The sequence below is a fragment of the Lucilia cuprina genome, chromosome 2, assembly GCF_022045245.1.
Source record: "Lucilia cuprina isolate Lc7/37 chromosome 2, ASM2204524v1, whole genome shotgun sequence".
Lineage (NCBI taxonomy): Eukaryota > Metazoa > Arthropoda > Insecta > Diptera > Calliphoridae > Lucilia > Lucilia cuprina.
Genome location: NC_060950.1, coordinates 822,198 through 848,624, shown reverse-complemented (window position 1 = coordinate 848,624; position 26,427 = coordinate 822,198). Strand labels below are relative to the sequence as shown.

Genomic DNA, 26,427 nt, shown 5'->3' with positions numbered 1-26,427 from the left:
ACCAAAAACAATTTTTACGTTCTCATTGTATCTACAAGTCTTCTAAGTAAAATGTATTAAAAATCAGACGTGGGTACTACTATGACCTATATAGTATGTACTAAATTGTTTATACCTTATTCATACTAAATATAAAAATATTTCTCAAACTCTGTTAGAGTTATAAATAATGCTTCTCAAACTGCAGTAATATTAATTTTAATGTTACTGAAATGTTGCCTAATTTAGGGCAATTTAATGTGTATAACATTTTCTTTTAATACTTAATACTTACTCAAAGGAGTTTTAGCCAATAATTTTGGTGATCCAGCCACTCCACCACCACTGACACTTGTCAAACTCAAATCACTTTGTGAACTTTTTTGGCTGTCTTTGCTGTAGGAACGACCACTGTAAATAAAAGTTAAAGATAAGAAATTAGACAAATATGTAAGTAAATAATATTATTATAGTCTTATGGGTATAAGTGTAAAATAAATAATTATAGCTTTTTTGTCGTCACTTTTGTTAACTCTTCTTTATATTGATATTTATTTTAACAACAACAGCGAACAAATTAAACAAAACGAAATTCATAATAGAATTGAAACGAAACCACAAAGTGAAATAAAAATATACAATTTAAAGAAGAACAAAGTTAAAAAGGTAACGAATTAAACGCTCCCTATGAAATAGAAATAATAACTTGTTATTTTTAAAACAAATTTTACAATTTTTTATCATTTGAATCATATTTTATTGTTTAATATTATTTTCTGTTGCAAATGTAACAATAATCTAAACATGCCCAATTTTTAATACAGAATATTTAACATAAACTTTAATAACTTACTCGTTATGGTAAAAAATTAAGACTTAATAATATTCATTAAAGTTCTAACAAGAATTAAAATAATTTAAAAAAATAAACGTAATTTGAATATAAAGGCCATTAATTACCTATAAACATTTCGACATGCTAATTAATAAAAATTTACATATATAAATATGTATGCATGTTTAAACATAATAATTGAAATTAATAATATAGAATCTTATTTAAATCAATCGGGAGTGGTGACGAAATACCTTATAGTCTTTTTAGGAATAAAGTGATCTTTCAACCAAAGTATATATAAAACTTTTTTAAAAGGATTTTTTTGGTCTTACCGAAAAAACTAAAATCGGGTTGAAAGATCACTTTAATCCTAAAAAGACTATAAAGTATTTCGTCACCACTCCCATACATATATACATACATATATACACACATACATATATACATACATACACGTACTTTAAAAAATATATTAACCATAACTTTAAGCCAAAATTATAAGAGTAAATAATAAAAACGCCGGTGTATGCTCTACTACCCATAAAAAGTGGGTTTGCAATTTGCTGGCAAATGGATGGAAAATTAGAATCTTTTACAGCGTAAAGAAGACAACAGACCAACAGACAAATAAGATGTTTACTTTAAAACGTGGCATAAACCAAATTTTAAAAGAGATTTTTACGGGCTATTTGGGCAAATATACATACATAAGTAATTAAATGAAACAAAATTTTGGTGCAGAGAAGACAATTATATGATTTTATATGCTGGTAGCCAGTAATTGAAATGGAAACGGATACTTTTTATGAAAACATACCAAAATGTTACGTATACAACTTTCCCAGTATAAAATTTTATTTAGGCATTTTACATAAACCTCACTTTTATCCTAGGTCACATTATTAGAAAAATTGTATTCATTATTCAAGATTTAAATGATTTTATAAAACTCCAGTTTTCTTTGAATTATTCGCATTTATTGCCAAATAAAAACTATATAAAACTAAAAGTAAACATTTCTTTTAAATAAAACATTTTATAAACAATTAAATAGTGTTACTGCAACTTCAACTACCACTGTTGCAAATATGTACAAGTTTATGTACGTGCACTTAAATAAATGAATAAATACATTGGCTAATTACGTTACAAGTTGCACATCAATTTGCCATGAAAAAATCCCCCAAAGGTGTTCAATGTGCCAATTCACACATTCGCATACATAATAATTTGTTTAATATGAGACCGCTCAATAAAAATATTTATTTGTTGGAAAAATTAAAACTACGAGGTAATATTTCGAAGTGCATTAGAGGTGTCCAAAAAAATTGATTTTGTTTAGATGGGTCTTATTTTGTTCATAATTGTTAAAAACTAACTGGTGTAAAATTTTAGCCAAATAGGAACCCGTGGCGGAAATCGATTAAACGTGTAATTTTCTTCAGAAGACATTGGTCAAAATTAAATGTAAGTAATTTTAATAACACAATTTTTTATGAAAAATTTTAAAAAATTTACACAATTTTACACTTTTTAAACGATTTGGTAAAATTTAACATCAGTAAGTTTTAGACACTAATAAGCGTTCCCACGGAAATCGATACTTCGCATCGGAACGTCTCAGAGTTCAACGAAAAACGACTAAGGATTGTTAACCCAGCCACACTGACTTTACACGTGTAGCTGTAACAGACACTAATAAACAAAATAGGCAAAATATATATTTTTTGGACCCCTCTAATGTACATACATATGGTTGGACATTTGACAAACGCACATTGCCTATCCAACAAATAAAGGGCGTTTTATCATTTGCATTGCCAAGGTTAAACGCGAGACTGCATATGGGGAAATATAATTTCTTAGTTAATGAAATTGTAAATGGATTTTTTACATTTTGAATTGTATTCTTATTTGTCTTTGCATCAAGATTAGTTAGGCCTGGTTTATGTCCATACATGTATCATTTGTTGTCTTTCAGTTTTGTCACAAAATATTGATATAATTACAGTTAAAGCGCGAAGAAAATAAAAATAACGTTTTCAACTTTTACATTATTTACTTACTCGTATTAGATAAAATTTGTGTTGGCAAAATACATAGTTATTTTTTGTTATTTTCCCCATTATTGTGTGTTTTTTCAGTTTATTGCATGTTCAACAAAATCACAATCAGAGAAGTTACGAATAGCTGCACTTCGACAATTTCAAGATAGGAAATAAATGATAAACAAAAAATTTCATGGAAATAACGTGCTAGCAGTACATTAGCATTAATAAATGTAAAAAATATATATTGTATATTAGAAATGAAACCAACATGCTAATAAAATGAATGAGAAAGTTAAGAAAAATTCTAGAGAATTTGTTTTCTATTCTCCAGTCAGTATTTAAACTTTTACTCGTAAAAAGTACTAAACAAAACCGTATAACAACTATAATAGTTATTTTTAAATGTCTCATAAGTATCGAGAAATACATAAATCCTAATGAAGTTGTATCAAACAAACACCTGTTTGTACGAAAACTTTTACTATACATATGAAGCAAATATGTTAAACACGCAAAAAAGAAAATAGTTTATTTACGTAACTTTAGGTATTTCTTAATCCAATAATATTTTATTGGCAATGTCGATTTTTGTTTTTTTTAATAAAATATGTCTCAATAACTGGAATTCCTATCAATCAGATACTGCTCCCCTTTAGAAATAAATCTTTTGTATCTTTTATATTATTCCGATTTGTGTGTTCAACAACATGTCTGTTCTATTAAGTTATCGATTAGTTTAACATTGTTTGCACACCTTAGATTATGGGTGATGTATGTATGTAATGTGTTCGTTCCAGTGCTAGAATAAGTATGCGATTAGTGTTAATTTCTATTTAATATGTCAAGCCAATAAAATCAAAACAAAATATAAATATTTAAATTAAAGTCATTAAATCATTATCCATTTTATTTAGAATACTTTGCAATGCAATCGATACACACTCATATACATCTGACTAATGGCCGGATTGGATGGCTGATTGACAATTGATTTTGATTTAAGTTAAAATTGTATGAGAATTTTAATTTATTTTATACATTACTGTAGGTATGATGTAACTATCAACAACACTTATGATGTCCCTATTGAAACATCGGTCCATTCTTTCACCTAGCCCTCATACAATTGAACGCACCAAATAGTGCTTTTAAATTCATAATAATATTTTATATACTCGTATCTCGAAAAAAAAATCTGCAAAACCAAGTTCTATACTAGCTGTGATTGAATTTTGCTTCTTACTTGTTATAATTATTGTTTTGTAACCAAATGTAAAAATCTTCACCTACTTTCGATTAACACGTTGACATAAATGGCGGCTATAGAAGCCAACAACGGTCGTTCGTAGATGAAAAAATTTTTTTTTTTTTCAATATATTTTTCACTACAAATTGGTGTATAATATATTTTTTTAAACCTGTTTGATTAAAATTTATATTCGGTCCATATTCGTGGAATTTAACGAAGTACTTTGAGTAAGCATCAGCGAGTTAAGTAAAGGCACTCATTCGTTTATTTTATTTATATTTTCACACATTAATTAGAGTGCAACATTTGGATTTCTGAAGTGGCAGCATCATCAACATCTTCATTATAACTATTATTATGGCCATAAATATGTTCAAATATAAATATAAAAGAAAAGTATTAAAAAATCTAAAAATGGTTCGTATTTATGAATTAATTATGAAATTTCGCTCATAAATATAATAAGTTGTATATATACTTAGTTCAAATATTATGAAATTAATTTACCATTTTTATTTTTGATATGTTCGCCAGTGTGAACGTAGAATGTAGTACAATCGAAATATTGAGACCAAAAAATGCTGCTTACTTTTAAAATTTCAATTATAAAGAAACAAACTTTTAGTTAACGGCTGTATAAGAAATGTTGGCCATCCCTCTCAACCATAAGGCAAATAAGGGAATATAACGATAAAAAATTGTAGTTTTTAATATTCAGTATTTAACTGAATATTAAAATCTAATCTAATCTAATAAGAAGGCAAGGATGGACGTGGTGCAAGGTCGGCACAGCCCTCTCTTTGATTTATTTAGCGATTTTCCTACATGGTTGAGTGAATGCTCAACTTATCACTTAGTGGGTCTCTATGACTACTGAAATAAAGTCTTGTCCATTATTATGATTTGTGTTTCGGACTACCAATTCTAGGTGCCGTTAACAAAAAAAAAACAGACCCATAATAGTGTGGTTGGGCGACATTATGTCAGGGTGGATCAAGTACTTGAGCAAAGTGTATGATACATAAAGGGGCAGTGGTGAGTTATTTCTTTTTACTCACCCAGTGGTTGAAAAAGCACCACAGTGAGATAGGGCAACATGCCAGGTCTTTTAAATATAAAAATTTAGAAATGAATACGAAAAATGCGAGAACAATGAATGCTCTTCTGAAGAGTATAGTGCATAGTTGAGAATAATTTAAATATTGTTTGGTTTAAATAAATTAAGAGCTTATAAGTGGTTTCAATAAATTGATTACTGTATTGTCTAGTTAAAACGTAATGTTATTGTCTGCATCTTTATATCTGCTTAATAATTCCATTTATTTTGGAAAATAAAAGTTAAATATTTAATCGCCAATTTTCATACTTATTCCGTTTTTTTTTTAATTATTTAGATTTTTTAGACCATGAAATCGCATTTTTGGGAAAGAATATAATGAAATTTCGTCAAAAAATAGGAATTCCTGTGTATGTAGAATTTTAATACATATATTAAGGAAATCATAACTCAATTCGATCTTATGTCGACTTAGTTTGTTATTGATTATGAACACAGATATTATGCAATATAATGCTGTGGTTAAGCCAACTAATACCACACTAAGTTGTAGCAGTAAATGTATACATTTATGTACAACGTTATTATAATGTTTCCTGCTGAGTTTTCGGGTTATACCTACACTGAAACATTCTTTGATATGATCCAAAACTTCTGCTGAACTCTAAGCCCTAAAATTGGATATTAAACGCAACAGACAACAAAACTTACATGAAATTTATTTCGTGCCAGTGATCTACTTTACTACCATGCAAAATACATACTTGAATGAAGCCATTATAAATTTTAATTGCAATTTCTTGTCTCAATATTTTATTTGCCCACACATTCAATATGTGGACAGCCAGCCTCCTACAAAACTCTACCCGATTTTCTCTGCCAAAACAATAAGAAAAATATGCAAAATAAAATTTAATAATTCATAAAAACAACAACAATTAAGTAGAAAGTTGAGCTTCTGCTTGCAAATTCTAAAATACAAGCAACTCGAAGACCCAAAACAGAACAGAAGAAGCTATTCAAATCATTTGCATTTAATTTAAAATTTAAGTTGAGATTTTCAAGTTTTTTTTGCAAAGGGAAATAAACTGCAATTAATTATAATTTATTGTTGATTTTTTTCATTTCCTCTTAATGTTGAGATTTTTTCCACTCTATAGATTCTTTTTTGTTGTTGCTGTTGTTGTTTTACATAATTTTTGAGTACATAGGTTGGTTCGTTATTTTTGTTGTTCGTTATGTTTGTTGTTGTTGCTTGGAAGTCTTAGCCAAGTGGCAGTTACTAATCTTATTACAGAAACTTAACATATAAGGAATTAGAAATCGTTTGATTTGTATTACAAAGACCTACATATCTAATAATATTTTTCGCAATTACCATAGACTTTTATTGCTGTCGGTTTTTTGTTTTCTACTAGTCATAATTTGCAATATCAATTGTTTTTAAGCCATTGCTATTTTTATTTTACTATACATATGTATCACCACCACTACCTGTTTCTTCAACAAATAGAAAGACATGCTGACAGCCCGACTGACCTATACACAAAGAAACCAAAACAAACCTAAAAAAATAATTATCACCTTTGAGTAATTAGGTTTAGATGCAAGTAATGTTAACTATTTATAACTAAAACGACGAATGCAAATTTCATGTGTTTTTCATTTCATTTATAATTTCTATTTAAAAAAATTAAAAAGTTTTTCAGGAAATTTTCTTAAAATCGTAATTTTAAGTGGCCGTTTAAATACTTTTAAGTCTAACCCCATATTCCGAAAGTTATTACCATAGAATAGGTTTACATAGAATAAATCTAATCGTGAGAATGCATTAGTTGAAAAATATATAACCCAACAAACACAAACTCTATCGTTTAAAATGTTTTAATATTTTTGTTTGATATTATATTTCGATATTTTATGGAATAATGGTTTTATTAGTAATTTTTATTAAATTTCAGTTGAACAATGCAAGAAAGATCTTTATTTAAAATTATTATAAATATGAAATAAACTCGTTAAGTTTGCTTGGTTGGACCAATGTTGACAAGATAACACTTCCATTTATTTTTCATACAAAATTTTCGTTTAAACTTCAACTCAAAACCAAGAATAAATCTTTTTAATCACTTAAAACTTTTAAATTTTATAAAAGAAAAAAACACTAAATCTACTACTTAAACCGCTAAATAGGCAAAATTTTCAAACATCCATTCATGCAACTCACGAATACAACAATCAACAATACATTTTTTAGGTTTGTTTGTTTATATTACATACAAAATTGTTTGTTTTTGTTACTTTTGCAATGTTAATTAGATAAAACAGCAAAAAATTACATAAAAACGATCTTAATATTACCTCCAGTAATGAGGTCACAATTTCTACTATACTTTTTTTAATAAATTTAGGTTATTTTATTTTATTAAACATGCAATTTGAAAATTTTATGCGTTTTTCTCTATATTATATTAAAAAAAATTGGCAAAAATAATTCTTTGTTCATGTATTCACAATTTTGTTTCGTGTAAACTATATTTTTATTTTAAAGCTTTTGTCAAGAGATCAGCAGGTCGGCATGTTTATGAAAGAAATATCATAATAGTAACAAATTTTTATTTGAAAATTTTATCTTTTAAAAACTTTATAAACGATTTTTAAATCAAACTTCGTATGGAAATTTAGTTTTATTAACCTTTAATAAAAAAATGTTTATATTTTTAATATACCTCCATTATTACTTCCCGTAAATTTATTTTATATAATAAGCGTCATTATTTAAGTGTAGTGGGGACCTTCTTTGAAGGTTTATTTTTTATTATTTTAAATAGAAATAGACTCTTTTGTAATGATTTTCAACAAAAAAAAGAATGAATAGAATCGCACTGATTTTATATTTTACAACAATTTACAAGCAAAAACATCATCAACAATATAAAAAAACATATACGACTAATTCACCTACAAAAAAGGACGAAAATAGCAAAAACAACTCAAATCAACGTAAAAAATACACCCACCTTGCACTTTTTCCGTTGATACTACAACAGCTTTGTTTTTTCATCCATAATTTCAATATATATTTCTTTAATAAATGGGTATTTTAAAAAGATATGTTTTTAGCTATATGTTTTTCGACTTCACGAAATTGCATAAAGGCAAAACCACATGTAGGTATGTTTTGTATAGAGTATCGTAATAAATTAACATGAATTTTTTATACACTCTCTATCGGTTATTATGTATAATAAAAGTTTATGAAATATTTACATGTTTTTTTCCATTTTCCTCCTGGTAGAAGAAACATTTGAAAAACAAGTGTTTTCGGTTTTTTTATATCCACCATCAAAATAGATGGGGGTATATTGATTTTGTTATTCCGTTTGTAACACATCGAAATATTCGTCAAAGACCCACAAAAGTATATATATTCTGGGTCATCATTAAATTCTAAGACGATCTGAACATGTCTGTCCGTCCGTCCGTCTGTCTGTTGAAAGCATGATAGAGTCCGAATGGATAGAGCTAGATGGTTGAAATTTCACATAAATATTTCTTATAGGTAAGGTTTGTTTGGTATTGAAGATGGGACCGTTGACCGATACGTTTTCGGATAGCCCCCATACAAGTGGCACCTCGAAAAGCAGCTTTAACAGTCATAACTTTTTTAAAAATACGAATATAGCGATGAAATTAGACATAAGTATCACAATCACTATGCAAAATTTTATGAGGATCGGTCCATAAATGACCGTATCCCCTATATAAGGTCCCCTTCAGAAAATGACATTAACGCTCATTAATGGCTTAAAAAAAGGGTGTAGTGATAAAATTCGACACAAATAAAATACGAAAGGATCGATCAATAATTGACCCTACGCTCCTATATAGATGAAATTCGACATAAGTAAGTTTCATTCGAGTCAAACCGAATACAACACTCTTACTTGTTTTTATTTGATTTAACTAATGAATTGATGTTTTTATGTTTTCATGTTGTTTACAGTGTGTTTTTAGATGCACTTCGCTTTTAGCCGCCGTAAAATTTTAAATATAGATTTTGAACTTAATTTTAGTATATTTTGCTGTTAATTTTTTGCATTAGCACATATATTTATAATGGATTGGATAGATAGCTGGCTGGTTTGTGTGAATCAACTATGTGTATACGAGTACACATATTTAAAAATAGGACATATTTGTCATCGATTGGAGATCAAAAGTAAGTACTCACTTTCTAACCCTTCTCCATTTATAAGATTTTCCACTAAAATAAGTATTATGAAAACCTTCCAGAATCTTGAAAGGAATTAGAAAACAATAAAAATTCAAATAGTTTTAGGCATGTTGTAAGTTTGCAACATTTTATAAGTGGATTAAATTCACAGGCACTAATTCCGTTTGAAAAAGGGTTAAGGGATTTTACACCGAACTTAAATAGGAAATAAGATTTTTGATCATTCAGTTGAAACTACTATTGTAATTATAACTTAAATCCGCAAAGGGACAGGTTTGCTATGCTCTTTTTTAATATAATCCATGATTTAGTTTTGATTCAGTATATCATAGCAAACAAGATCATAATCAAAAATGTGTGTGTATATAAAGTTTTGAAATATATATTTTTTCTAATTGATTCGACTGTTGTAAAATTTTACTTAAATCGGATAATGGGAATCCATGCCGGAAATTGATTGAAAACTGTAAAAAGACACATCTGAGCAAAATCAATATTTTTCTGACACCTCTAATGTAAATATTTGCCAATATATCGCTTATTTACTACAAGACTTGCATAATTCAAAATTCAATTTTTTTGATCTTAGGTCTACAATATATCAAATTTCAAATATGTCTATTATTTTAGATTAGGTAACATTTTTTTGGTGTAACTGTAAAAAAAATATTTTAATGTTTTTATGAATATTAGATAAATAAAAATTAAATTACAATTTAGATATGATATATCAGCATCTATCCCAATCTAGAATTGAATATACAGTCGCGAGAGCTGAAAGATGAAAATATATAGAAATTGGGAAGATGCGATTTTTTATTGACTTTTTCGAAATCGGGATGTAAGAAATATTTTTGAAACATTAAATCAAACTCGCAACTCTATATCTATTCTATTCTATGATCTTAGTTTAAACATATTCAATATGCATAAAATATATGTATTTCTTTGAATTGACAGCAAACAAAACAACTAATCATACTTTAAAATATATTTTATTTAGTTGTATTTATGTTCGAAAGCATGAAGAATATGAAAGTGGTTTCTTTGGATTTCATAATTAACGGCATCGATGCAAGTTTCATTTTCCGTCATGTTTTATTGATAGATAAATTAATTAAATACATCACCGCAAACTTACTTGTTAGTAAACATTTTAATGTCATTTAACATTTAAATCTGTTTACGGTCTACAGTTAAACAACCGCTTTTCTTTTAATTATGACATTTACAAATAAAAAGAAATTACGTAGAGAAATAATATACAAAATAATGATCATATTTTCACTTAACGAACCAAGTTGAAAATTTATAAAAATATCGCCTTAGAAAGTAATTTCAATTTATTTGACGCGTTTCAACAACAACGTAAATATTTTGTCTCGCCTCTAATACAAAGTGACGGAAAAGGTTTCACACCGACCGAATAATTGAACAAACAAACACATTGTCACTAATCCAAAGACAAACTGGCGATTATTAAAAATTTGGCTCACATGCTGCTGATGATGACGATGATAATGTTGCTTCCTCAATGCAGTCAGCGTGAGATGCTATAAATACTGTACTGAGAATATTTTCATCTTATAGAAAACTAGCTATGCCCAGTGTGCTTTGCTACGATGTAAATAATTAATAATTTTATAAATACTAGGGTACGACTGTAGTTATATGCAGTTTTTAATAATTATTTTGCATGTATATGTGACAACACGCCCACTTAAAATTTCGAAGTAAAAAGTAGTCTGTAGTTCCTTCCAGACATACAGGAAGATACTGTGAAAATTTCAAGAAAGAATTTAGCCGTTTAGGAGTCTATAAGTTCAAAAAACATACATATGTACAAACAAACACACATTATTTTTTACATATATAGATATAAACACAGAATGATACAACACATTAATTCAGTAAACGAAAGAATGAAATCGTAATATTTGTCTAGGAGAGAAAATCATGATCATTGTAAACCAAAAAATGTTTTTTATTGCAAATTTCGGTTTTTTGTGAACCAGATTTTGAAAACCTCGATTTTTGGTTAACCAGGTTAACCAGGTTATCCGGTTTTTATGTCTTAATAAAAAGTTGTATTTTTCTGTATTATATTTTTAAAAATTTAAAAATTTTAATTGTTAAACAAAAGTTAGGAAATGTTAAAAATATTTTTTGTATATAAAATTAAGATTTAAAATTTCAGGAAATAAGTAAAAAGTCGTCATTTAAATGATTTAAAAATTTTTGTAGAGCATTTTTGGTTCAAAAAATAATTTTAAGTGAGTTGAAGAGGCATATTATTTTCGCTTTTTTCAAAATAGCTGCCAAAATTGTCGAAATTTGTAGGTTATACAGAAAAATGCAAAATAGTTTGGGATTGTTTTTTTATTTTTCTCATAATTTCCCATTAATATAACCTAAAAATATAAATAGTTTTGCATTGAAATATTTTTTGTCTAAATTTTTAAAATAGTTTTGTCATAAATTCGGTATTATAATTTTTTCTTTTGCTCATTGCAGTGCATCCAAATTCTGTCAAATTAAGTTTATATATCTTAAATTTTCTTGTAGAATTGTATACTAAAGTCATGAAATATGATTGCAGATGAAGGAGTTGAAATTTTTACAAAATAATTACACCAATATTAGTGCTGATCCAAAAACTTTCAATTTCAATTCTAATATATTCATACATATGAATCAACATAGTCAAATATATAACACTCTTAATTGTTTTGTTATTGCTTAAACAACTTTTTACTTAAAAAACATCACTCCTTTAAAACTCTGAAGTTAAATACACCCAAGAATATCATATAGATACGTTTTATTAGAAAACAATAATGTTAAAAAATTGAGTCAATAAATTTTATAGAAAACGAATACAACAATAAGATCATCGTTAGTAATGCGCATCAGCAGCACTCAGACACAGAAAATTGCGTAAAAACAATCAAACAGCAGCAAAAACCAAAAGTCGTAGCAGACAAACCGAAAAACTTCATGTTACTACATTTTTTAGACAACTATAAAAATGAAAACAACAAAAAAATTTGACAATTTTAGTGATTTGTTGGCACCATCAAAATCTAAACAATTCCCAAGAGTAAAACTCTCATACACATCCACACACTAGCACATGCATTTATTTCAAACGTTCTGGAAAATCATTTAAAATCTTTTACACTTTCATGTTAGAGCAGAAATATACAATATCTGAATGATGACACTATTTCCTTAAATACCAATCAATTTTTATTCTAAGGCCGCCTAGTTTATTGAAAAATGAAACATACATTTGTACTTATGTAGATAGGAAAACACTCTCCAAGTTTTTGGCATGATTAATTCTTTTATGATTTTAATCTTTGACTTTTAGTATCCAATTAATGTCATTCAAAAATTACGAACTAGTAGCAAGCAGGCGCTCGCATTGTTACATGAATTTGATATACCCCTCCCCAACAAGAGATTAATTTAAAAGTTATCACCTTTTAACATTTCCGACATTTGAAGCCAAACAAATCATATGATCAAACGAAGAATTTTTTTATTTCCAACTATTTGATTTTCGGAATATGTAAAACCATTTAGTGAATATTAATTATTTAAACGCGATTTAAATACCATTGAATGATATCTTTAATAATTTGAATTCTAAAATTTCATTTTACTAGTTTTAACGTATTAAGCCAAAAAATCATAAATCTATTATTAACAGCATTGTGGTTGAAGCCCAATGAAATCTCATTATATATATGTATTGGCATATACTTAAATAAGTAAATATTTAATTTACTGTTTAAATTCTATTGTAGATCAAGGCTGGATATGACAATTTTACGATTCCCAAAAGAAACTCTGGTCAGTTTTAATACTTATGTAGATACCGACTTCGATATATAAATATGTGTATATTAAAAATTATTCACCGATTTTTACCTTGTGAATGAATTGCGTTAAAAATATTGTTATTTACATAAACAATATATATGAAAAATAAAGCGAGGGGAAGTTATTTACACAATATATTATATAAAATTCTGTTTAATAACTGAAAGTTATTAAGAATTCTAATATCACTTTAAAATTACAATTCCCCATACCTGCATTAGATAAAACTCAAATAAATCACAATTTCTCTCTGCTTTTGCTCTCAGTACAAATTTCAATTGTTTTGATTTCGATTTTAAGTATTCAAATCATGAAACTTTATAATAAATCGATTTTAGATTGAGGAGAAAAAAAACGAAATGTGTAACACACAATTTAACACCTTAATGAGGAATTTTAATTCATTAACAACAAATGAGAAAAATAAATTTCGTTTTTGAAGTAGACTTTAGTTCCCAAAGAATTTTAGTTTCTATAATATGCGTCAAAAACTAATAAATTTAAAATGTATAATAGTTTTTGGCAAAGCAGTGTTTTTTGTTTTCTAATTCTAATACGACTGCGGTAGTAGCAAATTTATTTTGAAATGTTTATTTTATGTTCTAATTAAGTTTTTGTTTGTTTTAAAGTTTCGTTTGCAAAATAGAAATATTTACTGCTTTTTATTTACTATAGATATGTATATAAAGTATTTGCTGTTGCTATCGAGTATAGAGTTTCTCTAAACCCCAAAGTTATAACAAAGTGGTAATGAAAATATTCCATGCTCAACTTTACGAAAAAAAAACTTATTTTTTCGTAATATTTACAAAAAATTCTTGTATAATACGAAATATTATTTAATGAATCTCTTTTTTATTTTTACGAAAACCTTTCATAATTTTTTGTCTTAAATTTTAGCGAAATTAAACATAATGATATTAATTATATTATCATTAAATAAAACTACAACATTTTTATAAAATTTAAGAAAAAGTAAAATATAATTCACAAACTATTTTCATAAAAAAGTGAAGAATTCGTGGGGAGAATAATTTTTAACTAAACTTAGAAATTTTTTTTAAATGAACAAAAATGTTTGCATAAATTAATATTTCGTAAATTTTACGATATTTATTCAAAATTCACTTTTTTCAATTAATGTAAATGAATTTTTTAAAGATTATTTTGCATTACACTAAAATATTTTGTACAATATTACGAAAGAATTTCGTGGTGCGAAACAACGAAAGTTACGTACAATGTACGACATTTTTCGTATATATTAGGCATGGATTTTTTTCAGTGTATGGATGCTTAAGCGGTACAGTGAAATAGTTCCCAAATGAAATAACTCCCAAAAAGTTTCGAAATTTAAGTTCTAGAAAAGGCAAAATAACTCCGAATGAAACAAATCCCAAAAAATATTAAATAATTCCCAAGTTAACCAATATATTTGTGTAAAATAACTTTCAATGAAATTATTCCCAAAATAAGTGAAATAGCTCCCAACTCCATAAGAAAGCGGGTTGGACAGCGGGCGCAAGGATTTCACACACCGACTTGTTATTTCACACACCGACTTAGTTAAAGTGTCATAGAGTCCATGAAATTATGATACATTTAAAAGTATCACAATTTCCATAATCATAATGGCATAAAATACATAAGAGAGTTTAAAATCCATCCGCCCAGCCGAAGGCCGGCTGTCCATGACACTTGTTTAAGGAAATCCACCAAACTTGGAAAAATAAAATAAATCCGAAAAAAATTAAATAACTTTGATACACATATGTATATGTGTATTTCATACAAAATTCAATATACTACATTTTTATTTTTATTTTATGTTCCAATAAGCAAAAACCTTCGAAAGAATGTAAATATTTATTTGAAAACATAAGTATTTAAAATTCATACATAGCCTTTGAGAACAAATTTGAAAGTAAGTTTGAAACTGAAAATTTTTTCAAACGTATTTCAAGTATTTTTAGTAGTATTTTCATGCTAAATTTATATATTTTTCACATAAAAATACGACATTCATACATAATTCATATTTTCAAAAATATCTCGGATTATTTCTCCTATATTTAACATTTTTTTCGCTCCCTTGTATAAAAAATGTTCCGTTTTTATTTTTTTAAATAATTTATTTTTTGAAAGAAAATTTTCTAAGTTTAATTAAAACAAAACTTAGAAAAAAATAAAATTTTATAAATATTAGACATTATATTTTGTTAAACGTTTCTTGTAATTATCATGGTTATTTTAAAGGCTACACTTTTTAATTTGAAAACAATTTGAAAAATACGTTATTTAGTTAAGAACATTTTCAAAAACGTTCATAGATTTGAATCAATGCAATCAAAGCGGTTAATAATCGAATAATTTAAAATTATTCGGTTAATTAAATAACAAGAAACCTGATTGTTTTTTATTAATTTTATTGCTTTTCAATAATATTTTGCAAACCCTTACATGAAAAATAATACAAATTGTATTCATGTTTTATCATTCTTTGGTTATCAAGACTTAAATGACATACATATTATATACAATTTCCTACGTAAGAGTGAGGACTACTCATTAATAAAAGTATTTTATCGATAAACTTGTTTAGCATTTGGTTATTATATGTTTGCTGTATATAATTTCGTATAATAATTTTTAGAAGAATAAAACTGCGTGGCATTGGGAGGAACATTTTTTAAACAAATTAGTTGTTTGGCGCCTAATAATTAAAGTTTATAATTAAAATATTTAAATATAATCCAGAGTCATTTTTCTTTAAATACATAAATATTTCAGATATAACATAAATATAGAAAAATAAAATTTAAAAACAATGAATTGCTAACAAAAGGTTTCTCACGACTTTCTTTTATTTTTTTAATAATTAAATACATTTTATTTAAATATTTTAAATTTTAGTTAGATCATCACTAAGTAGCTACTCATTGGAGTAAATAAATAATGAAAATAACACAAGTAAACTAAGAAGAATTAGTCATAAATTTAAAAAGCCGGAATATATACAATCAACCATCCATTTGGTTTGTTTAAACTTTTAATTGAAATCATTATTTTTTTTAAACGCATTTACTTGTGTTGCTTCCACCACTTTTTTACGAGCAGAACACACTTCAGTCGTATTTGTTTACGGTCTAATTCACAAATTTAGGTGCAAAAATAAAGTCTACCGAAAACTCGCAATTTTGACTATATATTTTTTGGAGAAAACTTTCATTAAAATTTCGTTTCAGTGTAATTACATTACTGCCTATTCTTTTTATTTTTAATCTTAAAACCAAAAATTCATACATATGTATGATCGCAGTATTTCTCTTACTAAAATAGATTAATTGCGTTTTTTAAATTATTTTTTATGAAATTTTAATTATTTCTTTTAGTTTTTGAACTTATACACTTGATAAACAACTTATATTTTTCTGAGATAGACAGTCTAATATAAATTCTGCTTATTGTTATTTTATAAAACAGATTGCTGTTATTTTAGCAAATATGTTTGTATGTAAATACTGTTACATATACTTAAAATATAAATGTACTTATTACATTATTGGAAGCTATTTATTTAAATTTAAAATCATTTACTTTCTTAACCATTAAAATTGACAGAACAACTTTGGAACTAAATAGCATTTGTATTAGCAGTGTCAGAATGGCCAAAGTTCTTTTGACAGTTTGGTATCTGTGTCAAAATCTGACAAATTCATAAAACCTGTTTGGGACCTCCTTTAAAATCTTTTATTCAATTTTTCTATTAAAATAACTGTTAAATATAATTATTACTTATATAGATTTCTAAATATCCATTCACTAAATGCACATTTGGTGAAGTTAAAAACAGTATGGCAGATAAATCAGACAGTCAGAGTGACTTTGTATTATTACACTTGTTATTAGTGCTATAACACTTGTCACCGTGGCAATAATATGTGTCAGTTGCTGGTGTTGATAATGACGTCATTATTTGAAAAGTATGATGCAGTGATAGTTAAATTATACATGAATGAGTTTTCAAATAATAATAATAACAAATAATAGGCTGGAATATTTTTTACCCTACATTTTCTTTAGCTCCGAAGTATGGCCTACATTACAACATTGATAGGTTGCTAAAATGCGATACCAAAATAAATAGTTTTAACGAAGAAAATTGATTGTCTGAACCATAGTGCATTGGTAACCAAAAATACATATTAAATTACATTTTTATATTGTAACTAGTTTTTATATTATATTTTACATGTAATTATAAATATGTACTCAAATACAAACAACAATAGAAAATCTTTCTTAAATTTTGATATACACATAAGAACAACAAATAAACCAGAAAAAGTTTTTTACAGAAAAAATTAAAAGCAAAAACAAATTATAATTATAACAGAATATACAAACATACATATGTATTTGAAAAAAAAAAAAAACATTCTAAATTACAAGTGTTTTTTTATTTCATTTGTTTGTTCATATTAATGTACATATATACTTAGCTAAAATGGGATGACCTTGTAAAAGTGTAACCCCCATATTCATAAATGCTTATTAATGTTATTGATGGCTTATTGTAGGAATTTTGTATGAAAAATGTGCATAATAAACCTTAAATTAGCGATTAATATCTTTATGAATACGGGGGTTAGTGATTATTATACATATGGGCAATTTCGTGCCAAGTGACTAAACCCAAGAAATCGGTTTGGATGGAATTCGCACCAAGGTTAGTAGACTAAAACAGCCGGAGTTAAAGGGGGTCAAAATTAGACATTTTGTTTTTTAATAATTTTATTGAATTTTCTTTAAGGGCTTTATAGTTAGTTGCTTAATGGGATGCGGATGGACATCAAGAATAATTTTTTAAATATTTGGAAGTTCATTTTCTCCTATTGCTCCAAAGAAAGCTTCGACTTTTAGTAACCACAGATCTCTTAAAGGAGCTCTACCGTTACAGGGAAATTGTAAAAGCTTTATTTAAAAATATATTAAAGAATTGAAGTGAATTATTAAATACTCAAGATTGCCTTCGCAGTTACTTTTTGTCTGTTTTGTTATATTTAGTATAGTACATATTTTATCTAAATTTACTAGACACACATTGACATACAAATACATATTTGTATAACAACATACACCCCTATATATTTACCCACCTTATGCCACGTTATTGTTTCGAAGACGTGTAATTTTTTTTCTTTTAACCAACTTAAAAGTTTTGTTTGATTTGTTTGGTTATTTTATCTTTTATTGTTTTTGGTTTTTTGATGATAACATGTGTTTCACGTTTAATCAGATATTTGTTTTTGTAGCTTCAACTAAGTGTTTTATTTAATTTCAAATATTCAATTTAATCTACTTCTGTGAATTTACTAAATTATTCCGCCTTGTTTTGCTGTCTGTTTTTAATTTATGGCTACTTTACATGAATTTTGAAAATCCATAGTGTCAATTATGTCAAAATTAAAAAATAAACCTATTAAATTCGGAAAAATTTTGCAACAAATTAAAATAGCAGAATTTTTTATTATTTTTTTTTTAACTTCTTGCTGAAGTTTATAATTTTCAATATTTTTTATGAATCTTATGCATTCGAAGTACTAATTAAATGGTATTTATATTACTGCCAATTTATTGTAATTGTAAATTTTTGAATTACTAAAGGCGCCCTTTCGGATACTACGATCAACGATCTAAGGAACATATTGTGTATATTAAAAATGTGTTAAATTTCATTAAAATCGAAGATATTTAATACGACTACTGTCGGCTTTCACATGGATTATACCTATAATGTTTATTATTATATAATGTTTATTATTATAAAACTCCCAGGTTTAAATTCTTTGTTATTTTTATTTATCAATTTCAGCAAAATATTTCAATATTAAAAAACAACCTTAAGTCTTTATTGATTATGGTTTTTATGTGTTTTAATAAAACGAAAATAAAAACAAGAAAACATATTGAATTTATATATTATACAATTGCAAAATCTTGTTTTTAAAGCCACAAGAAGAATACAGATCTAATATATACATAAAAACATAAATACGACCCCAACAACAACATGATTGGATTTTTTTCTCACACTCATGAACAACAGAAACAACATAGAAAAGTTGACGACAAAAACAACAACAAAACCAAAGTTTAATTGTGTGATGATGATGGTTCATTAGACTTGAAATGTTAACGAGGTACAACTTTATAAGACTATTTTTTATGTCTACGCTTCTACACTACACTATCATCACCATGCCATCATTCGATCACCGATTCTATACATCGTTTCCTCTCATTTTAAACTTTATTCTCATTAATCGATGAGGGAATTTACAATATATTTTTTGCGATTAAGTCTAATAGTGCAACAAAAACAATAGTATCAATTGAAATAAAACATTTACCAATGAACAAGTTTTATATACTAGTCACAACAGGTTAAATAGAACAGTGATCTAAGCTGCTGCTTGCACAATAGATGAAGTAGATTCCCCTATCCCCTCTTAAAACCCTTTTAATTCGCAATTAATAGAGAATTTCAGTTTGTTATTGAATCGTATTTAGCTTAGCATTTATTTGTTTAACAATATACATACATATGTATGAATATTAGACCGACTCACTCTGTATGGAAAGCAAAATTGTGATTTTGTTACCCCTCTCAAAATTTATTTATTTTTTTTTTTTTTTTTTGTTTTATGATGATACCCAAAATATTTTATGTCCTGTAATGGGAATTAGCGTTAATGTAATTTTCTGAGGGGGGCTTATATAGGGAGTAGAGGAGAAATTCCGCATGAAGAATGTGCAAGATTAATGTGCGTATAAAATTTTCTCATGTCGAATTTATAAATCGTATTTTTAAGCCAATAAGTAATTTTTTCGACCGATTCTCACAAAACTTGGTAGAGAGATTTTGACTCATTTAAAACTTATGTGTGCCGAATTAAACCGCTTTTCTCGTATTTTTGAACGAGTAATGAGCGTTAAAGTCATTTTCTGAAGGGGGCCATTTTCAAAAAAACTTAGATATGTCGAAATTCATCGCTATATTCTTCTTAGTCGCGTTAACTCCACCTCAAGTTATCATTAACCTCTAGATATTCTGCCGGTTTAAATATTTTTTGTATGAAAAATGTCAATTGCATTTATCACCACTTCAAAATTAGCACTTAGTAAATTTGTTTACCTTATGTGGAAATTATGTTTAATAAATTCCAAAAAAGCAATGTTTTTTAATTTATATATGTATGCAAAGCTCCCTAATTCTTTTTTTGAAATTGAATTATATTTAAAAGAATTAGCAATTCTTCAAACTCATTCCCTCTGATTTAACTCCTACAATTAATTCTTAAAGCTTTCGATGTGGTTAAATTCATTTTCTAATGAATTAATTCCTATAGAATGTTAAATTCCTTATGAATGAATTAATATTGTTTTAATTCAATATATTACAAATTGAATTGAAATTTTTGTTCAACCATTCAATTTGAAATAGATTGAATGGAGATTTTGTGTTATAATTAAAAATTGAATTAAACATTTTTACTTTCATTCAATTTATAATAGAAGAAATTAAAAAACAGTGATCATTCGATTGAATTCATTCCTATAAAGAATGAATTCTCTTAGGAATTAATTCGATGGAATATAAAGCCAAGGAGTTCAGTTTAAGAATTTAAATTAAAAGAATAATTTTAAAGAATGGTACATTCAAAAATTTAAAGCTGAATTAAAAATATAAGGGAATTAATTCCAAATAGAATTCATTCTTTCCAAGCTTTGTATGTATGTATTTTATTCTACTGACATTTGTTATTTTTATTAACGAAAGATGCTTTTTCAAAAGTTATTCAAATTGTCTTAAAATAAAATTGATAAATATGGAAAAACTTACCGATTAATATGTGAATTTTGTGGTAGACGTTTTGGAGATGAACTTTTTAAAGTTGCTGGATGAGTTGACAATACTGATGATGATATTGCTGTTGGCTCTGGTGATTTAATTATTTTAGACACTTTAGTAACACTAGGACTTAGATTACGATTTATGCTTATATTATTTAAAGGTGATCTACGTTGTGTGGGCGAAACACTAGCTGAGGAGCCAGAAGCACCTCCACCACCCGTACTTGTACCACTAACCGCACCAGTGGTCGTTGTTATACGAGTGGTCACTTTTGATTTAACGTCATTATAATTTTTTCTTATCACTGATTTATTACTAGCAATTTGATTCATAACGGCATCCCATTTATTGGGTGAATGATGGTATTTACGCACTACCGGAGGTGAATTATTTTTATTTGAACCTGATTGACTCGGCGACGATCGTACTTTGGCACTTTTCGGTGTATTACATTTGTAACGAGGCGAGTGTTTTCCACTTAACGAAATTGGAGTTTGAGATAATTTAACACTTTCATTGAGTGAAGATTTCGAACCTGTACCGGATACCGAAACAGCTTCGGAACGTAAAGAATCTTGATCGGAATGTTTGCGAGATTTTAGAATTTTATTTTGTGTTACAAACAACGGCGATGTTGTTGTATTATTTAGTTTTGTTGTTATTGTTTTATTGTGCACGCCGTTTTCTGTTGTTAGCGACGTTAACGACGAGTGTTTACGCGGCGAAGTTTGTTTTTGTACTGCCATTAAATGTTTCTGCAATGGTTGCTCACACCACGAAGTTGTGGAAGTCGTTGAGCTTTTTGTTAGTTTAACTGGTCTGTATGCGGTGTTGACGTCGTCATCGTATTTGTTGTTATCTTTGTTATGCTCCCCATCGAAAGCTTCATCAAGAGAGCAGAAACTCTTAAAATCCACACCAATACTATTAATATTGACGTTGCTACCATCCACACTACAGTATGAGGTACGATTGGATAGTGTAGTATCAGCTGAGAGGTGATCAGTACTCATACTACTTCGTATTGTGGATGATGTTTGGCTACTGCTTAAATGGCCTTGACCGTGAACAGCACTGGAAGTATGTGTTGCTGACATAACACTCCCTGGGGTTGCTGTAGACTTTTCGCTGCATTGAGAAAAGTTTTGTAAACGTTTGGTTGTACTCTCGCGATTAGATCTCACGGTTTCAGTTGAATCATCCCCATCTAGATCATTGTCAGGTGATAGATCATTAGTTGTCTCGTGAGTATCTTGTCGGCGAATTTGGGCCAAATCTTCGTCACAACGATTTTCAACATCTGTGAATATTCCAGAGGACTCCATGCAAGAGTCTTCCATTTGAGGATCTTCTGAAATAAATACCGAGGCAGCTGGTTGTAACATGGGACCATAGAGTTGTCCGTCAATTACTTGGGCTCTGCGGTCGCCTCGATGAAAAACATCATCTGCATCGGATTCTGTAAAAAAATCCGAATCCGTCATAGGATCTTGTCGTCTGACGGGCGGTAAATGACCTCCAACTCCCTGTTGCTGATTGAAACTGGGCTGCCGCGACACTCCTTTGCGTATAGGGCCATTTGAGGGTGAGTGGTCACATGGTCCTCTAGAAGCAGGCCTCGACATTTCTCCATCACCTTGATAACCAGTATCTAGGCTTGTGACACTAGTAACACTGGTTATGAAACTAGTAGAAATTTTCGAAACACTGGACGAGATGGACTTGTTAATAGTTTCCGTTTTACTGGGCTCGGTGTCTGTATGTAATGACAACGATTCCAAACATTGCTGCTGTTGATCCTCGTTGGAAAATGTTATTTGGCTTTGCAAATTTTGCTGCTGATGATGCAACTGCAACTGCTGATGTTGCAAGACCATATCATTGATGTCGGTCTTAACTTCAACTGGATCCAAGGGCAACTCTTCGGGAGAGGGTGTTTGGTCTATGCGCATTTGTTGCAAAACAAATTTGTGACTATGATTGTTGAAATTATTTGAATTATTCAGCAAAAGTGGTAAATCGAGATTGTTGGTATTATTTGTGGCAGCAGAGTCAAGGAATTCTTTCATTTGATCTGGAGTTAAGATGCCCAAGCTTTCATCCAAATCAAAAGAATTTTGCTTTTTCAGAAACTGTTGTTGCATTTGTTGGGTCGAAGAGGAATTAGTCATATTATGTGTACTATTTTGACTACAATTAATAGCTTGGGATGACAAAGATACATCAACCAGTTCTATGGAGCAATCTAATGTAGACTCAGTTAGATCCAAACCGAAAGAAAAACGGCTTTTCTTGTTGGGGTTATTGACGTCTTGCAAAGAAGATGTTATTTGAGGAATATCGGCCTGTTGATAAAATGCATCTGTCCTTCCTCCAGACGATATTAGCGTTGTGTCAATATCCATGACTTCTTGATGGCCATCTTCATCTGGGGTGCGTATGGGTAATACCAAATCACTTTGAGCCCCTTTCAGTGATTGCAAATGAACAGGAATAGGAGTTAATTGATACATGGGATTGTTATATTTATTGCAAGCATTTCGATCTGGTGTAGTAGTACAAGATGTAGAAGTTTGTGTCATGTAGAGCAGCTGGGTGGTATTTTTAATATTAGGTGTATCTATATAATCTTTAGTTAAATTGATCAATTGCATGTGCTTAGCAGGAGTACTCATATGTTCTGTTATATCCAAAAGACGCTCGGTATTCATGGTTGAATTTAAAGGAAGTTTCATGTTTGCTTTATCGGGCGCCAGCGCCTTTAATGTATCATCAAGATTCTCGGTAGTTATATCCAAAAATTGTTGATGATTTAATTTTTCTAAATGTTTTTGAACATCCATGGCAATATCTTCTTCAAATCCTGAAGGTATGGAAACATCATCGATCATAAGAAGATTTTCGTTGGAACCCGGGTTAGAATATGTGGCATTTGTTGCCGGTGAAAGGATATCAGTATATTCAGTTAACTTAGTATTGGCGGCACTGTCAACAGTTTGTGTCACGTTTACATTTGTAAGTTTATCCAAAAGTTGTGTATCATCCAAAGTTCTAGTGATATTTTCATTTACTTTGCTAACTTGCGGTGATATTACACAAAGTGTGCGTCCCATAACATCAGTAGCATTAATATTATGAGTGGCATTTGGTCTATCTAATTCATTAATAGAGTGAGTTTTATTGAACGTTTTATTTTCAGAAATCATATCAAAAGTTTGTGTACAATCATCTATATCTTCATCGCCCTTGTTAGTATCAAATTTCTTTGCTATATTTTTCGGCGTATCTATATCAATTGTATTGCCGAAACCTGCATTGGCCACTTGTGTTTTATTTTTAGGTGAATCAATGTCCATAGTATTGCCGAAACCTATATTCGACAAACGAGTGCTTTCTAAAGTGTGTTTTCGTTGCATTGGTGCTTGGTTTACTTCACAATTGGGAATAAACGTTGAGTCCAAACTTTGCGTAATATAAAGGCAATGGTTGGTGTTTGTATTTAATAATGGAGTGCTTTCACATAAAGCTCCTCTTTTTGCTCCACCAGTGACCGGCATTGGTGTAGATATTAAGTTTTCTGGACTGTCAACACGTACAAATGTTTCTGACCTTGTAAGCGTAGGTCGAGGAGTATCGAGTACAGTAGTTACATTTTGCAATTTTGTGGAGACTGTTGCATCATTTTTTGTTGGAGTTGGATCTGCTTTTGCAAAGAATTTTTTAAAAACCGTTGTAGTCTTCTTACTCACCATATTCACGGTACTATTTAACGTGTTTATACGGTCACCTGAACTACTTTTTTTAATAGTGAGTGACTGCTGTATTGGCGGCCTTAAGCCAGAATAAGAAATTGGTCGTGTTTTTGCAAATGTTGCTGGTGGTCTTAATAGCGACGTTCTAGGCAAAGAAATAGCTGTTGGTGGGCGTATTAGACCAGGTAAAGGTATACGTGAAAGTCCTGACATGGGTAAACGAGTTGATGTTGGTTCCTACAAGAAAAAAGATTTTATTAAATACACATGTTTAATATACTCAGTTTAAAATATCACTTTATGGCTCCCAAAAAATTAAGTTGTCAAAATCGGCAAACGAAAGATTTCAGTTTACGTTGCCAGTTTTGCAAATAAGCATATGGGAAAATGGAAATCCATTAAGGAACGCATTGAATTTGAGATATGTTTTAAGCATTGGTTAGATGATGCTGTAAATGGTTGGCATATATTCAGTGATTACATTTCAAAATGGATTGTTCCTCACATATGACTGCTGATTGAAGAGAATGTTTAGGCCAACTAGTAAGAAATTTTATATACGCTGTAAACTTTATCAATGCTGATAAGTTTTGTAAAATCACGGAGCTAGTTTTTATTGACTCTACTAATGAGTGGTTCCTTAGTAAAACGTTTTCTAAGCAAATTACACTTTATTAAACCTTTCTCGAACAATGTGAACTCTAATAGTGTCACCCAAATGCTAATGGATGGCCACATTTTAGAGCGATTTAAGCCAAAATTTTCACTCAAGAGAGCGATCTTTAAAGTTTACCAAACTGAATTACATTATGTTTAAAAATAATTCAAGAAAAATTAAATATGTACAAATGTATATTAGAGTTTGCCAAATAAATTTCCATTTTTTCCGATTTGCACAAAGTGGTTTATAAATTTTTGATTTCGTATCGCGATTAAATTTTATATGTTTGGAGCTGAGGTGTTTTCGAGTTGATTTACAGTTGTGGTCGAAGACAAAATGGGCTGCAGTGGTTAGCCCTCAAAATTTTTATGATCAGAATTTGAAAAAAATTGGGGTCACAATTCACTTATTTTTGATAATATTCCTACCAAATTTTATTAAAATTAAACTTTATCTTTAAAGAATTCGTAACAATTTTTTAATATTCAAAAGAGTAAAAACACTATTGCCGGTTGTTTATATTACAGCTAGTTGAGATCTTATTCTTATTTTAATGAAATTTAGTGGAAATATATTCCTGACTTTGCAGATTATGTCGACTAATTTTTTGAAATTTTATTTATAATTAAAAAAATTTCGGATAGACGGATATGGTACTATGGGCCAGAGAGTGATGCTCTGATAAGTTATGTAACAGAAATTAATTATGTACTTTCAAAAATATTAAGATTTGAAAATACCATTGCAATGAAAAAATAATCATAAAAAAGCATTCAAAATATCAAATGGAGTATAAG

The 26,427-nt window shown here is 28.5% G+C and overlaps 1 protein-coding gene across 2 annotated transcripts in view; it reads right to left on the bottom strand.

The window, feature by feature from the left end:
- Window positions 1-248: 248 nt before the first annotated feature.
- The window catches only part of LOC124421315, a 37,438-nt gene continuing 11,259 nt past the window's right edge, over window positions 249-26,427 (bottom strand). Inside the window, exons 2-4 of one of the 2 annotated variants that reach the window (XM_046956296.1) lie at window positions 21,875-25,206; window positions 21,206-21,835; window positions 249-390 (exon numbers count right to left, since the gene is read on the bottom strand). In XM_046956296.1, coding sequence (XP_046812252.1) covers window positions 264-390; window positions 21,206-21,835; window positions 21,875-25,206 — 4,089 coding nt within the window. In that variant the 3' untranslated portion in view covers window positions 249-263. Of the gene's footprint in view, window positions 391-21,205; window positions 25,207-26,427 lie in introns of both variants that reach the window. The other variant, XM_046956295.1, reaches the window with a different exon arrangement.